Source organism: Canis lupus, chromosome 15, assembly GCF_003254725.2.
Source record: "Canis lupus dingo isolate Sandy chromosome 15, ASM325472v2, whole genome shotgun sequence".
Taxonomy (NCBI): Eukaryota; Metazoa; Chordata; class Mammalia; order Carnivora; family Canidae; genus Canis; species Canis lupus.
In genome coordinates, this window is record NC_064257.1 from 40,008,585 (window position 1) to 40,021,895 (window position 13,311).

General features: G+C 38.4%; 1 protein-coding gene across 12 annotated transcripts in view; it reads left to right on the forward strand.

Moving 5' to 3' along the window:
• ANO4 (anoctamin 4) overlaps window positions 1–13,311 on the forward strand; it is a 404,339-nt gene that overhangs the window by 242,178 nt on the left and 148,850 nt on the right. For 9 of the 12 annotated variants that reach the window (XR_007402264.1, XM_035699361.2, XM_035699362.2 and 6 more), the window contains 2 exons: window positions 1,277–1,377; window positions 5,000–5,044. Coding sequence is in view for 11 of the 12 variants with exons in the window: in XM_035699361.2 (XP_035555254.1) it covers window positions 1,277–1,377; window positions 5,000–5,044 (146 nt within the window). In the remaining variant the exon portion in view is untranslated. Of the gene's footprint in view, window positions 1–1,276; window positions 1,378–4,902; window positions 5,045–13,311 lie in introns of those variants that run through there. The other 3 variants (XM_035699365.2, XM_049094052.1, XM_049094048.1) reach the window with 3 other exon arrangements.

The window sequence follows — 13,311 nt, forward strand, 5'->3', positions numbered from 1 at the left end:
TAAAAGCATTGGATTGTTTATAAATACTGTTACAAGGAGAGGCTAGCCACAAAAGCCTAACATATCTGTTGACATTCCTATACTATAATAATTTAAATGGCATGCAGTCCAGAATGAGCCTGTGTGAAAAAGATATGGTTAAATAATAGACCACTTTTCTGATTTAAGCTGGCTTGGCTCGGTTTTCTCATTTTCCTTCTACCTCCTTCCACAACCCAGCCCTCCCCCTGGGAAATGACTTACAAAGAAAACCTAATTGGAGATGTCCTTTTGGCCAGAGACATAGACCAAAAGTTGTTGGGTGGTTATTAAAATGTAAAGTCCTAGTTTACTTCCCTGTTTATGTGCCGTATGGATAAAAAGCCCAACAGGAGCAAAAGTTTTGGGCCAAAGACCACAGTCCTTTGAAAAAGCCTTCCTTGACACCAACCCAGATTCAAGACTCAATCACTCAAGTACCTCTGTCTCTACCACCACCACCAATTTTTGCTTTTGCCTGGATGATTGAGAGCATCTCTTCCTCTCTCTGCTTTTACTGAAGCTCTCTCTTATAATTTTTCCCCACGCAGCAGCCACAGTGATCTCTGAAAACCTGAATCAAAATGACTTCTCAGTGTTCCTAAAATAATGTCCAGTTGTCCTGTTGCAGGCTGGTAAAGCACGGCACACCCTGGCTCCTCTCACCTTTTCAGCCTCTTCGTATGCTAATTTTCATGATGAATACACTCCAACCATTCTACTCTCCTTACTGTTCTTTGAACGTCAGATGTGCCAATCTATTTCTCAGCTTAGGGCCTGTGTACCTGGAACACTCATCCGATGCTCTTATCCAACTCTGGCTCCTTTGTGTCTCAAATTTGTATGTTCCCTCTGCAAAGGGGCATTTTCTGGACCCTTTGCCCTAAGTCATGTGCACCCCTCCCCATAACTTCTAAGATTCATTATCTTCAGAATATTCATTACTGAATTTATCCCTTTCTTTTAAACTTGGTTTTGTCTATTTCTTTCCTTCTTTCTTTTTTTTTTCTTTCTTTTTTTTTTTTTTTTTTTTTTTTTTTTTTGTATGTTCACAGGATGTAACTACCACTCATATCTCTTTTGTTCACACACAGGTCTCCAGCACTTAACACACAGTAATATATTCACACAAGGACCCAATTTTTTGCTGAAGAGTGCCCCAAATCTTAAACTCCATATGGGTTCTAAGTTCCAATTCAATTTAAATCATAGGAGACTTGGATATACTTTTCAATTTAGTTTATTTTTTCTGTTTCAGTCCTCTCTAATAAATAGTGACATTATCTTTGTGAAGTTGCATGCCCCATGGGAAGTGCTTGGAAGATATGCAGAACAAATGAATGTAAGAATGCCTTTCAGGTAGGTGTAAATGTATTTTCCCTACTCTCTTCTGCTTCCCTGTAAGACTAATGTGCTCCTCTCTTGAAACAAATAAAACTGAAATGCAGACTGGAATACTATTAGAAAAAAAATCTTAAGATGTTTAGGAAATGCATAAGTCTTCATGACTTCTAATGACTTCATGGCTTTTTGTGAAAATTCCTGGCTAATTCAGTTCTTAGCAGGTAGATATGTCAAGTGCCTATGAGAAAGGAACATTTGTCCAAGTAGCATTTTCATTCCCAGAATACCATTTTCAGAAGCTCTATGTCCTGCTTCTTGAATGGCTAGACCCCAGGCAGGTCCTAACTGACATTAAAATCTGCTTCCATTAAAGCAAATTCAAAAAAATTTCATGAAAATGTGGTCTATTTTTAAAAATAAACTATTTTAAAATTTTAAAAAGTTGGATCTTAAATACTGTGCAAGCACAAACATTGATATTTATTCCAAGGGTAATAGAAAATATTTTAGGTGAATTGCTGGAATTGCTTGGTTGTTTAAAGGATTAATTTACCTTCATCTCATAGGGAATATTCTTATTTTCCATATAGATTAAGGAAAAGTGATCTATATTTGCTAGATTGAAATAAAGTATTAAACTTGAAATTATAAATGCCAAGATATGTGGGAAGTAAATAATGGGATCTTCTAAAGGAGATGGAGGAATTTAGTACCAAGGACAGTTCTAAAAGGAATAAAGAATTAAATACTTTTGATTCCCAGTTTGCCAATAAGACCAAGTCAGATGACAGAAACCAGGCAAACTGGTGCCAATTCTAAAATATACCTCTTAATGACCTGTGGAAAATTATAGAGACAGAGAGGTGCTAGGGACACATTTAGAGAAGGGCAATTTCCATTCAGAGGTCTATAATGTATCTCCCTGGTGCATCTTATTTTCTTTGTTTATTGGCCTTTATGTTCTAATACGAAGTCAAAATAGAGGCTGAGATTTCTAGCATCTATTTACGTCAAGGCAAAATTCTCAGAGGAATTGAGATAAACATAGTTCTAAACTTTTGATTTATTTTTGTATTTAAAATGTAACAAAGGAAATCTGAGAACCCACGGATTTAAAAATATTATATAAAATCCGTGAGTCATATATCAATTTAGTTTCTATTGAAATTTGTTACACTATAATTATAACGAAAGCCAGTTATTTATCAAAGCTATAACCACCCAATATGGATTAATACTATATCACACATAAAGGAATGGGTAGGAAATATCAGAAAGGGAGACAGAACATGGAAGACTCCTAACTCTGGGAAACGAACTAGGGGTGGTGGAAGGGGAGGAGGGCGGGGGGTGGGGGTAACTGGTTGGTGGGCACTGAGGGGGGCACTTGACGGGATGAGCGCTGGGTGTTATTCTGTATGTTGGCAAATTGAACACCAATAAAAAAATAAGTTTATTATTTAAAAAAAAAGACCAAAAGGAAAAGAAATCTATGCTTAGATACAGTCATATATCAGACCAACATCTTATAGCCAGCAGTCAAAAGTCTATGTTTGATAAAAATGATATAGTAAAACTTAGTGAAATTGTTGAGTTATCCCTCCCCAGCAATCTCACGAAACCTTCCACCAGACCTCTTTCACAAGCAAAGAATCTAAGCAGAATGTAGAAACTTGAGCAGTGTTAATGCACAGCAAATTCCTGGTGCCTGGAAGCACCTCATATATGAAGGGCCTGACAGTGTCATAGCTAATGCGTCTACATGCTCAGTACATAGCAGAAAAGTGCTGCCTGCAAGCAGCATTAATATTTTCCTTATGCCACATTAAGAGAATGTGATCCAGGGAATAAATGAAAAGCATAATAACTATGAATAATAATTTTCTTTTTAAATGTGGGTATTCCTGCAGGACGGTTTTAGGAGAAAATACTGTTAATGTGTGGACATTAATTGGCCTCATTAATATTGATGTGATTTTTACCTAAGCATAGCTTCACTAGCTACAACCTGAAGCATTTAAAATGTGTGCTATTATTTTGTCCAGTGTTTCAGATAAATAACTCTAGCCTAAGGAGATCTATGTATTTCCAAAGGAAGAATTTTCCTGCCATATCACTTCAACAAAATGTAAAAACATCAGCTTGGCTACCTGTAAATGCCTCAAAGAATGTTATGTGTATTGTTTTCTGTAGATTGCACTTCTGAATCCCAGGTTTAGTCTCTATGGATTTTTTATTCCTACAATGCTTAAAACAAAGTTGAAGAATAATTTTCTTATGGGAAGTTGTGAACAAAATTTGCTTCTTAAATACTTAAATATCCATGGATATGGGCTCTTTAATTAATAGACTGATTTTAGGGTATTTTTCGGTTTACAGAAAATTGAGTTGATGCTACAGTGCTCCCATGTATCTCCTCTCACCCCATGCACAGTTTCCTTGTTGTTAACATGTTGCATTAGTTTAGTATATTTGTTACAATTAGTGGACCACTGTTGATTTATTATTATCTAAAGTCCATAGTTTACTTTAGGGTTCACTCTGAGTAGTATATTTCTATGGGTCTTGAAAAATCCATAATGTCATGTATCCAGCATTAAGGTATCACATATAATAGTTTCACTGCCCTAAAAATCCTCTTTACTCCATTTGTTCATCACATCTCACCTCAAAACAAACTCCTAGCAACCACTGATCTTATTGTCTCTATAGTTTTGCCTATTAAAAACATGAATATATTTTTAAATTTTAACACATATGCAAAGTAAATGGTATGTAAACTTCCATTTCCATAAGTGAGAGAGCTCAGTAACTGTTCAGAATACATATAAACCACATTAGTTTCATTACTACTCCATTGGTGGAAGCCCAAAATATGGAAAGGCTGACTATATTTTTATAAAGCATCTAATCCATATGCTCTCCATTCAAATTACACCCTACATTTTAATCTGTGATGCTTTAAAAAAATTCAGTCAGACAGAAGTACAACACATCCTTACTTAACAAGTCTCACTTTTAAAAGATTCTTTTCAAGGTTCTTTGTTTTACCTCTTTAATTCACCTATAATCAGAGCCAGGGGTTAGGCAGTATTCCCAGTGTGGTTATTTGCAGCAGGATGTTGATGTTGATTAGTGTTTTTCCCATACTGGTTATAAAATACATCTTTTTTATATTACCCTGCCTATATCAAATGGGACAAGTGTTCTGTAAACTTAAAGTGTTGTATAAATATTAGTTAATATAATAGTATGCCTGTTAAGTTGTGCATGTTGTCAGCAGGCTGGCGATCCATTTCTTCATTCCTTGAAAAAAAGCTGACCTCTGTTAAATTCATATGAATACCAATTGCTCTAAATCTTTGCTCTGCACAAGCTGTGTAGGCTAGGAGTAACCATATAAAATTATGATAATGAGAGGAAGAAATATCAATGGAAAGTATTTCATAAGATTTCATGACTCAAAAATGCATGCCTGTGATCCCACTACATTTCTCACTGTTAATCTCTTTTTAGTTTTTTCTTCTTCACCTCTTACAGGCTTCTGTCTTCAATCTCCTTTCCTTCCTTGCTAGTTCAAACTGTAACTGACGATGGGTTTTCTTCTCGACTGGCTTCATTTTTGCTGTTCTTCCAGGAGAAAAATCTATTACCTGCCCCGCCGGTACAAGTTCATGAGCAGGTTAGTAGCATGCTCTGTCATGATGTGTTTGATATGTTGGCTTGTATGTTCCACCAATGACAAGGACTATAAGCTGGGGAGGATGGGCCTTCGTCCCATGACAAAACTGGCTGCCATGCACAATCCAAAAACAGCTGTTTCAGATTAGCCTGAAAAGAAAAAAGCAAAGATGGAAATGTTTCTCTCAGAATTTTCCCTGTGACTTCTCTACACTTGGAGGGACAGAATTTATCTGCAGGTGTGTTGGGACCATATTTCTTTGTTTTTAGCCCGTTCTATTAGATGAATTACAAAAAAAAAAAAACACACACACACACACACACACACACACCAAAACCAGCTGTTCAGCACATTTTTGGTTTGAATGTTATTTTTTCCATACAAATCCCACCCTACACCATAAGTAACTTGAAATTTTGAAGTGCAGACAGATGATAAGCATATCAAAAAGCTGATAGCTGTTTAGTTCCCCATGGGTGGTGCTCTCCTATGTTAGTAACATTTTGTTAATGAAGTATGCAGATGTATTACCTGACTTAGAAGCCCTTACTAATTTGTTTTTTTTTAATCTCCCCCATGCATCCAAAATTCTACTGACTAAAGATTGCCTTTAATGTACTATGTATCCTCCTAAAGTTTGTTTCTCATTTTCTGAGAAGTCAGGGAGAAAGGGGAAGCATCAATGATGTCCTTTAATTTGATTCTGTTGTGATGACTGGAAATCTAATTTCAAAATTTTAATTGGTCTTATGTGATCATTCACCCTCTCAGCTGGGTTGATGGTTAAACTTGGAGATGATTGCATTTCTCTGAAAATCCTGTTGTTCAGTTCTGAGTTAAGATTCAAGCTTACTCTGTTTATGTGCTATGCAGAATGATAAATATAAGAGTAACTGATATAGTCTAGTGTGTTTACTCAAATGCATGTGCACTCAATAAAGTATGAATAAGAATTGACATCCAAAGAAACTAATACTGTACAAGATCCTTACTAGCAGTACTTTGCTTAGACGGTAGCCATGGCATTTGGATTGACCATGGTTTAGATTAGTTACTTGTCACATAATGACCTTCTATAAAGCCCTGATGTAACACATTAGCCAATATCAGCAGTCCTCAATAGTTCTACGCTTTAACCAGCATCAGAATAACCTGGAGGGCTTATTAAGACACAAGGTTGGACCTGTGCTATCATCTATGATGTAGATGTCCATCTCTCTACCCGGATGGTACATGAAGGCAAAGATGGCTTGTCCAATTCTCTATTTCTAGCACCTAGCACATAGCAGGTGGGGTTAATGGAAAACTGAATCTCTACACATGTAAGAAGATTTTGAGTGAAGAAAAATGAGATCACAAAAGAAAGCATAGAAAAATCAGGTCTTCCTAAAGTGTTAGACACAGACTTGGAACTGAAACATTTTCTCTCACTATGGGGGAGGGGTGAGCAATGCAGGATTAATAGAAAATGGTGACAAAAGGAACCATAAATCTCAAGGTTGGATTGGATAACAAATGTCATCAAGTCCAACCATTCAGCAGATACTTGAGCCTCTACTATATGGTCAGTCAGCCCATGTTTGAACTTCTGTGGAGACAGGGAATTTCTGGATGCAACTGTGGGCACCTAACTTTTAGGAAGTTCTTCCTTAAAATAAGCCTAATATCTCTGTCTCTTCAGCTTTTACTCCAAAGAATGTTCAGATTATAGTTGTGTGCCCTGGATAGACAAAAAGTAGTCCACAGAGCAAAAAAGGTAAAGTGAATGAGAAAGACTGTGAAATTATAGGCAAAAGAACTTAGCAAGTACTTGGAAATTGAGAGATGGGGGAAAGAAAGAGGTTCCCATATCTAAGGGACTGGGAAAATGTTGTAGGTAAAAGGAGAATGGATATCCAGCAGAGGTACAGTTATAGGTGAGAATAATGATGATTTTTGCTTTAATAATTCTGTATGGTAACTCACAATAGGTCCTTGACACATAGATGTCCTGAAGACCTCTGGAAATGATGGCAAAGCAATTGAAACTGGAAGTAAAGCGAGAGAATCCAATTTAGGAGTCAGAAGTGTAGAAGTCATGAGTTGAGCCAGAGGAGTGGATGGAATTCCCCAGCGAAGGATGTAAAGTGCAGAAAGAAGGCCAGCGGCAATTCCTTGGAAAGACTAACGTTAAGAAGGCAGGAAGAGATGGAAGGAAGATAAAAAAGAGTATTTTAAGAAGGAGGAGACCTAAGGGAGGGCAGTGTCAAAGGGACCAGGAGTGAGTTGCCATAAGAATGGGTGTTCTTCAACTTCTGATGGAAGTTGAGACATGAGAATTGATTTTTAATATTTATTTTTTAAAGATTTTATTTATTTATTCATGAGAGATACACACACAGAGAGGCAGAGACACAGGCAGTGGGAGAAGCAGGCTCCATACAGGGAGCCTGACGTGGGACTTGATCCCAGGTCTCCAGGATCACACCCTGGGTGGAAGGCAGCACTAAACCGCTGAGCCACCTGGGCTGCCCTGATTTTTAATATTTAGAAGTTAGTGATAACTGCCATGATAGCAGTCTCTGTGAGAGGTGGTTCTCAAACTTGAGTGGACATCAGGACTATCTTCAGTACTCAGTACTCAGATTATCTGGCCCCTCCCCAGAGTCTGAGGTTAGGTGCAATAATTTGCAGCTCTATCAAGTTCCCAAGTGATGCTAGTGTGGCTGATCTGGGACTACATTTTGATAATGATGACCATGAAGAGGAAGGTGATAGAAACCAAATTACAGCTGGTGGAGAATGGACAAGGTCCTGATGAATCAGAGGCAGTGCGGGTTCATTACTACCTTGATAAATTTTGAGATAGAGGGAAATAGAGAGAGGACAGGCTTGAGAACAGTAGCCAAGATGAAGGAAAGAGAAGAGACTCTGACAAGTGACCAATCACATAGTCTCCATGTGTGCAGGGGAGAGGTTTTGAGTGAGTAAGAGTCTGGGAAATCCTTGTTTCTTGAAGTGAAAGAACAAGTTACTAAGCAGTAATCTTTGTCCTGAAAAAGTTGGTGCTACTTCAAGTGCATAAATCATAACTAGAGGGATGTCTGGGGGGCTCAGTGGTTGAGCATCTGCCTTTGGCTCAGGGTGTGATCCCGGGGTCCTGGGATCGAGTCCCACATCAAGCTCCCCTGCATGGAGCCTGCTTCTCCCTCTGCCTGTGTCTCTGCCTCTCTTTCTGTCTCTCATGAATAAATAAAATCTTTAAAAATAAATAAATCATAACCAGAAAAGAATTTAGGCATTGGAAGACTCAAGGTGAAGGGAAAAGAAATCCTAACTCACTGTGTTAGTCTGACACATGGATTTGGAATGCCTCCTAAGATAAGCTTCATTGCTTACCACATCCCTGTAGTCATGTACCTTAGTGAAGCCTGATGTCTGGTGTAATGTTTAAAGTGCAGTTTGTCAGAAATGTTGGTATCTATCTTAATTCTGGTTTCACCTCAGAACAGATTTAGACAATGGAGAGTATATTTTTGTAGCCAGCTCTGACATGCCCAGTCGAAGGGAACATCTACATCTTGCTATCCTGGTTGTATACCAGTGATAAAACATTGACTCCAGTATTCTAAATTTCTCATGTCATACTAAATATGGATATTTAATTTAGCTTTTAGTTTCACCCACATACATGATAATTTCATTACTTCATAAAAGCATCCCTGAAACAAACTTATCTCTTTTAATGCTGAGGGAAATGATATATAAGGTTTCTGAGCAGACAGGGAGATACAGCGTCTTTTCACAAATATCTTTATTTTTAAAAATCAGCTGACTCCCATAAAGCACAGTTATGTAGTTCAGACATACATTCTTTGAGTAAAGCCTATTTCATCATGTGCTTGGTCTTTTAAATGCTTCTTTGATTCTTTGGGCAGACTTAATAGGCTTTATAAATTGCCTATCCTGTAAAGAAAGGGAATTTATCATCTATCTTCTGCCTGCTTTTTTTCCCCCTTCACCAAATATTGCAAATAGTCTGTAGAAGATGTGATTGCAAAGAAACAAATGTGATTATTGTAGGTGGCTTTTTTTTTTTTGCCTTCACCAAATACTGCAAATACAGTCTGTAGAAGATGTGATTGCAAAGGAAGAAATTTGATCATTGTAGGTGGCTTGTAGCTGAAGTCTCATCACTACTCATTCCTTTTCCATCTGCTCCCCCATACACACTTGCTTGATGTTATCCTTTGCAGCCATTTGGCAGAATGCTGCCCCTACTACATTATACATTCAGTGCAGTTGCAGTCTTATCAGTTGAGTATACAAATGGCAAAATGACTTGTATTTTCCATCCTACTTTTAAAAATTAATATATGTAAATGTCCCAAAGCCTTTGGACTTGACTATAAGATATTTAGGTTTGTCCCAGTTAGTAGCCTTGTGACCTAAAAGAATCCTAACTCCTATCCAAGGAGAGGCTATAAATATAGGAGACTTGGCTTCAGAAGAGGAAAAAGAAATCCAAGGCTCCTGTTGTCTGTTATCAGTCCAGGAGGGCTTCATTTATTGCAATGAGGGCTCTGTGTGGTGCCTCCATTAAAAAAAAGAAAAGTTTATCTGTAGGTTCCCTCTAGGTATATCATTCCTAAAAAATGTAATCTATTTGCAACGTGATGCTATTATAATATTCTGGTCTGGGGAAAAGCAGGTATCTCTGAAGTAGCCTGTTTCATTTAATTTAGCCTAATTAAGTTGTCATTAGTACAAACTCCCTCCTGGGTTGTTAGCAGGTCGAGGGAAAGGCCTTTGTCTTCTTCGGGGTATACCTACAGCTTCCAGGTTGGGGCTCTGCACACAGTAGGTAGGTAGGTAGGTAGGTAGGTAGGTAGGTAGGTAGGTAGGCAGGCCTACCGATGGGTTAGTGTGTGAGGAGTGAAGTCCTTTGGTATGTGGTCTTTTCTTTAATCACCACCACTCCTAAGGTGGGTAGGACAGTCTCCTCTTTACAGCCAAGGGACCAAGGGCCAAAGAGGTTCAAGCAGACTTCCCAAAGCACATTTGCAAGGCCCACCTTGGAAAGCACAGTACACCAGAGGTGGCCATCTGTGCCGTTGGCTCATGCTGTGCTGCCAACTCTTTCCAGCTACTCGGGACCTGACCTGCCGTGAACCAGAATTTGGAGGGGAACCCTGAACTTACTGTAATAGCAACTTTCTATGAAAATACCCACCTTTTAGTCCAGATATTAGCTTGACAAGTTAAGGCCAAAAATGCCCAATGGATGATCAATCCATTGTCTCTTTATTGGTTTACTTTTGTAGTCTATAAGAAGGCTCTTGCTCAGTAAATAGCAGAAACAGAGCAAATGTGTCCAACCAAAATCAATATTAAATCATGAAGTCTACATTTTCTCTTTGCTTTTCCCTGTTAGTGGTGACTTTATTAAGTAAAGCTCAATGCCTATACTTAAGCGACAAATTGAATACTTTCTAATTAGTTGGTTCCTTAACTCCTATATCTTAGAGAATTTCAGGATTGCCTGTTTAGGGAAGTTTATTAGATGAAAGACGGAAGCATGGACCTCAATATACAAGTGAAAATCTTATCTCTTGAATTCCCATTGACAACACTACGTAAAAGTTTATCATCCTCATCTTCTTCATCCTAGATACCACCACTGAACTAAGCATTTTGTACATCTAAGGCATTGACCAAACACTTGATATTTGTTATCCTGTGCCATCCCAAGCACTGACTCATGAAACAGGTGCATTCACTCAGAGAGGTTTAGTTGCTTGCCCAGCATGGTGCACTCATCACTAGAGAGATGTGCAACTAAGTTTTGAACCTTCTTCAACTTCAGAGTCCATCATTCTATAAGAATGGTTATCCATTATATTGTGAAAATGAAAGCTCTTTATTAACTCATGTTTGTTTAGATGATATAGCTAAGGTATTATTGCCCAAATCACCAGCAACATGTAGTATCTAAGAAACGGCAGAATCAGAAACCTGACTTGGGTCTTGTACAACACCCAGAGCTCCTTATATAGTGCCCTCCTTAATGTCCATTACCCAGTTACCCCATCCCCCCACCCTCTCCCCTCCAGTGACCCTCAGTTTGTTTCCTAGAGTTTTATGGTTTGTCTCCCTCTCTGATTTTGTCTTATTTTATTTTTCCTTCCCTTCCCCTATGTCCATCTGTTTTGTTTCTTAAATTCCACATACAAGTGAAATGATATTTGTCATTCTCTGGCTTACTTCACTTAGCTAGAGGGTATTATGCTAAGCAAAGTTCTCTTTTAAATGGTTCATATGATTGGGCTGGGTCTACCTGATTGATCCAGGATGCTCTCCCATTCTAAAGGTCTTCAAAGTCCCTCTTGCCATGTCACGTGACATATTCACAGGTTCCATTGATTAGAGCGCCACCTCTTTCAGGAGCTAGTCTGCCAACCAGAGGAGGGCACAAACCACTGAGTACATTTGAGTATTTCTGTCATTTTAAAGAACACACAGCGTGGACCAGCATGTGTAGTAGAACCTGTGCCATCCACGTTTTGTCATCCTGCTTTTGCTCAGGCTACCCCACTGAAGACTGATTCACACACTCCCACCCCCAGCCAATGTCTAAGGAGTTTTGTTTTAAGATATCTTTTGAATATCTTTCTTCCACCTGACTGTTTTAAAATCCCAGTTCCTCTACTTTCTGTCACTTTTATAGTAGCCTATCTTGGTCCTCAAGAAGTTGCTAATAACACTCTATTTGCCTGGCAGCTTCTCCAAAGCATTTCATGTACATCGTCTTTTGTAAGCTTCCTAACAACCTGCAAGGTAGTAAGATGGTGATGATGATGATTAGCCCATTTTAAAATAATGCTTAAAAAGGTGAGTGATTCATGGAAGGTCACACAGCTGATAGGCAACAGAGCCAGGACATAGGCACTCCAATTATATATCCCAGCTTCTTTTAGGATCCTCCTCTATCTTCCTTCTACTTCTGGTCCCTCCTCATTTTTCAATGAATCATTTTCATTACCCTGTTCCACTCTCTTTTCACCATCCCCACATTTCATTTAAATGGTGGTGCTACAAGCTGTTACTGAAAGCTGCCATTTCATTCCCATAGAGTATTTATGCCTGACTTTTCACAGCTTTATTTGTTTTTATCCATGCTGAGCAATGTACCCGGCTGGATTTAATTCATAGTCACTGCATGCAGAGCCCAGATCCTGTAAGAATGTGAACCTTGCAAAATGTAATCTGATTAGTGCTGCAGACTGGAGATGTGTGGGAGGTAAAAGCTCTATTATGAAAAGCCTCTGGGCCAATGTCCTCTTTCCTGAACAAGTTTAAAGGTAATCAGATGAAATAAAGCTAACAGTTATGGGGAAGGCCACCAGCTTAGCCTAGGACGTGTAATGTATGAGTCCATTTAAGGACTAAATCATTGAACTTGGACAAGTTATAGATGCTGGTGAAGCACAATTAACTTTGAATTGAAGAGAAAGACAAAAATGTTAAGAGGCAAGCTGGTTGCTCAAATTCTTATTTTTTGTGGAAAAAGAGATTGTAATAGCCAGTACTTAGTGTACACCAGACACCTTTCTGGAGATTTTAGATACCTATTGATGAATCACCACAACCCTATGAATTGAGTATCATTATCATGCCCACTTTATAGATAAGGAAATTAAGGCACAGGAAAGTTGGATAACTTGCCCAAGGTCACACTGCTAATATTTACAGTCAGGATTTGAGTCCAGATACTTCAACCCCATGTTCTCAATCACTATGTCATACTGTGTCTCTGGTGCGCATTATGTCACTATACTTTAAAGAGAGTATCTTCAAAGAGAGTGGTGAGGGAGGAGAGGACCAGGAGGAAGAAAAATGGAGAAGATGGGAACTGTTTCCTCTTCCTGGGGCTTTGGGCCCTTCCAATGTACTATTCTCTTCTGGGCACATGACCTTGAATTGAATCTTTATTTCTGTGTGTGTATATGTAGTAGGTATTAGTTGTCTTTGAAAGGAAGGGTCTAGAGAAGTTGTGAGATTCTTTCCAATTTGAAATTTCAGGGATTCTGAAAAAAGGCTAGCCACCACTGGCAAAAGGAGGTTGTGATGAAACTGGAATCCTACAGAGGATAAAAGAAATGGTAAAAGAGTTAACCATTATTTTTCATCTTGGAGCTGATTGGTTATATAAAAAAGCAATTCCTTCACCTGGGAGTTTCATTGAAAAGGATAAATTGCAGTTAAATATTTTTTGAATTGGAAAAAAA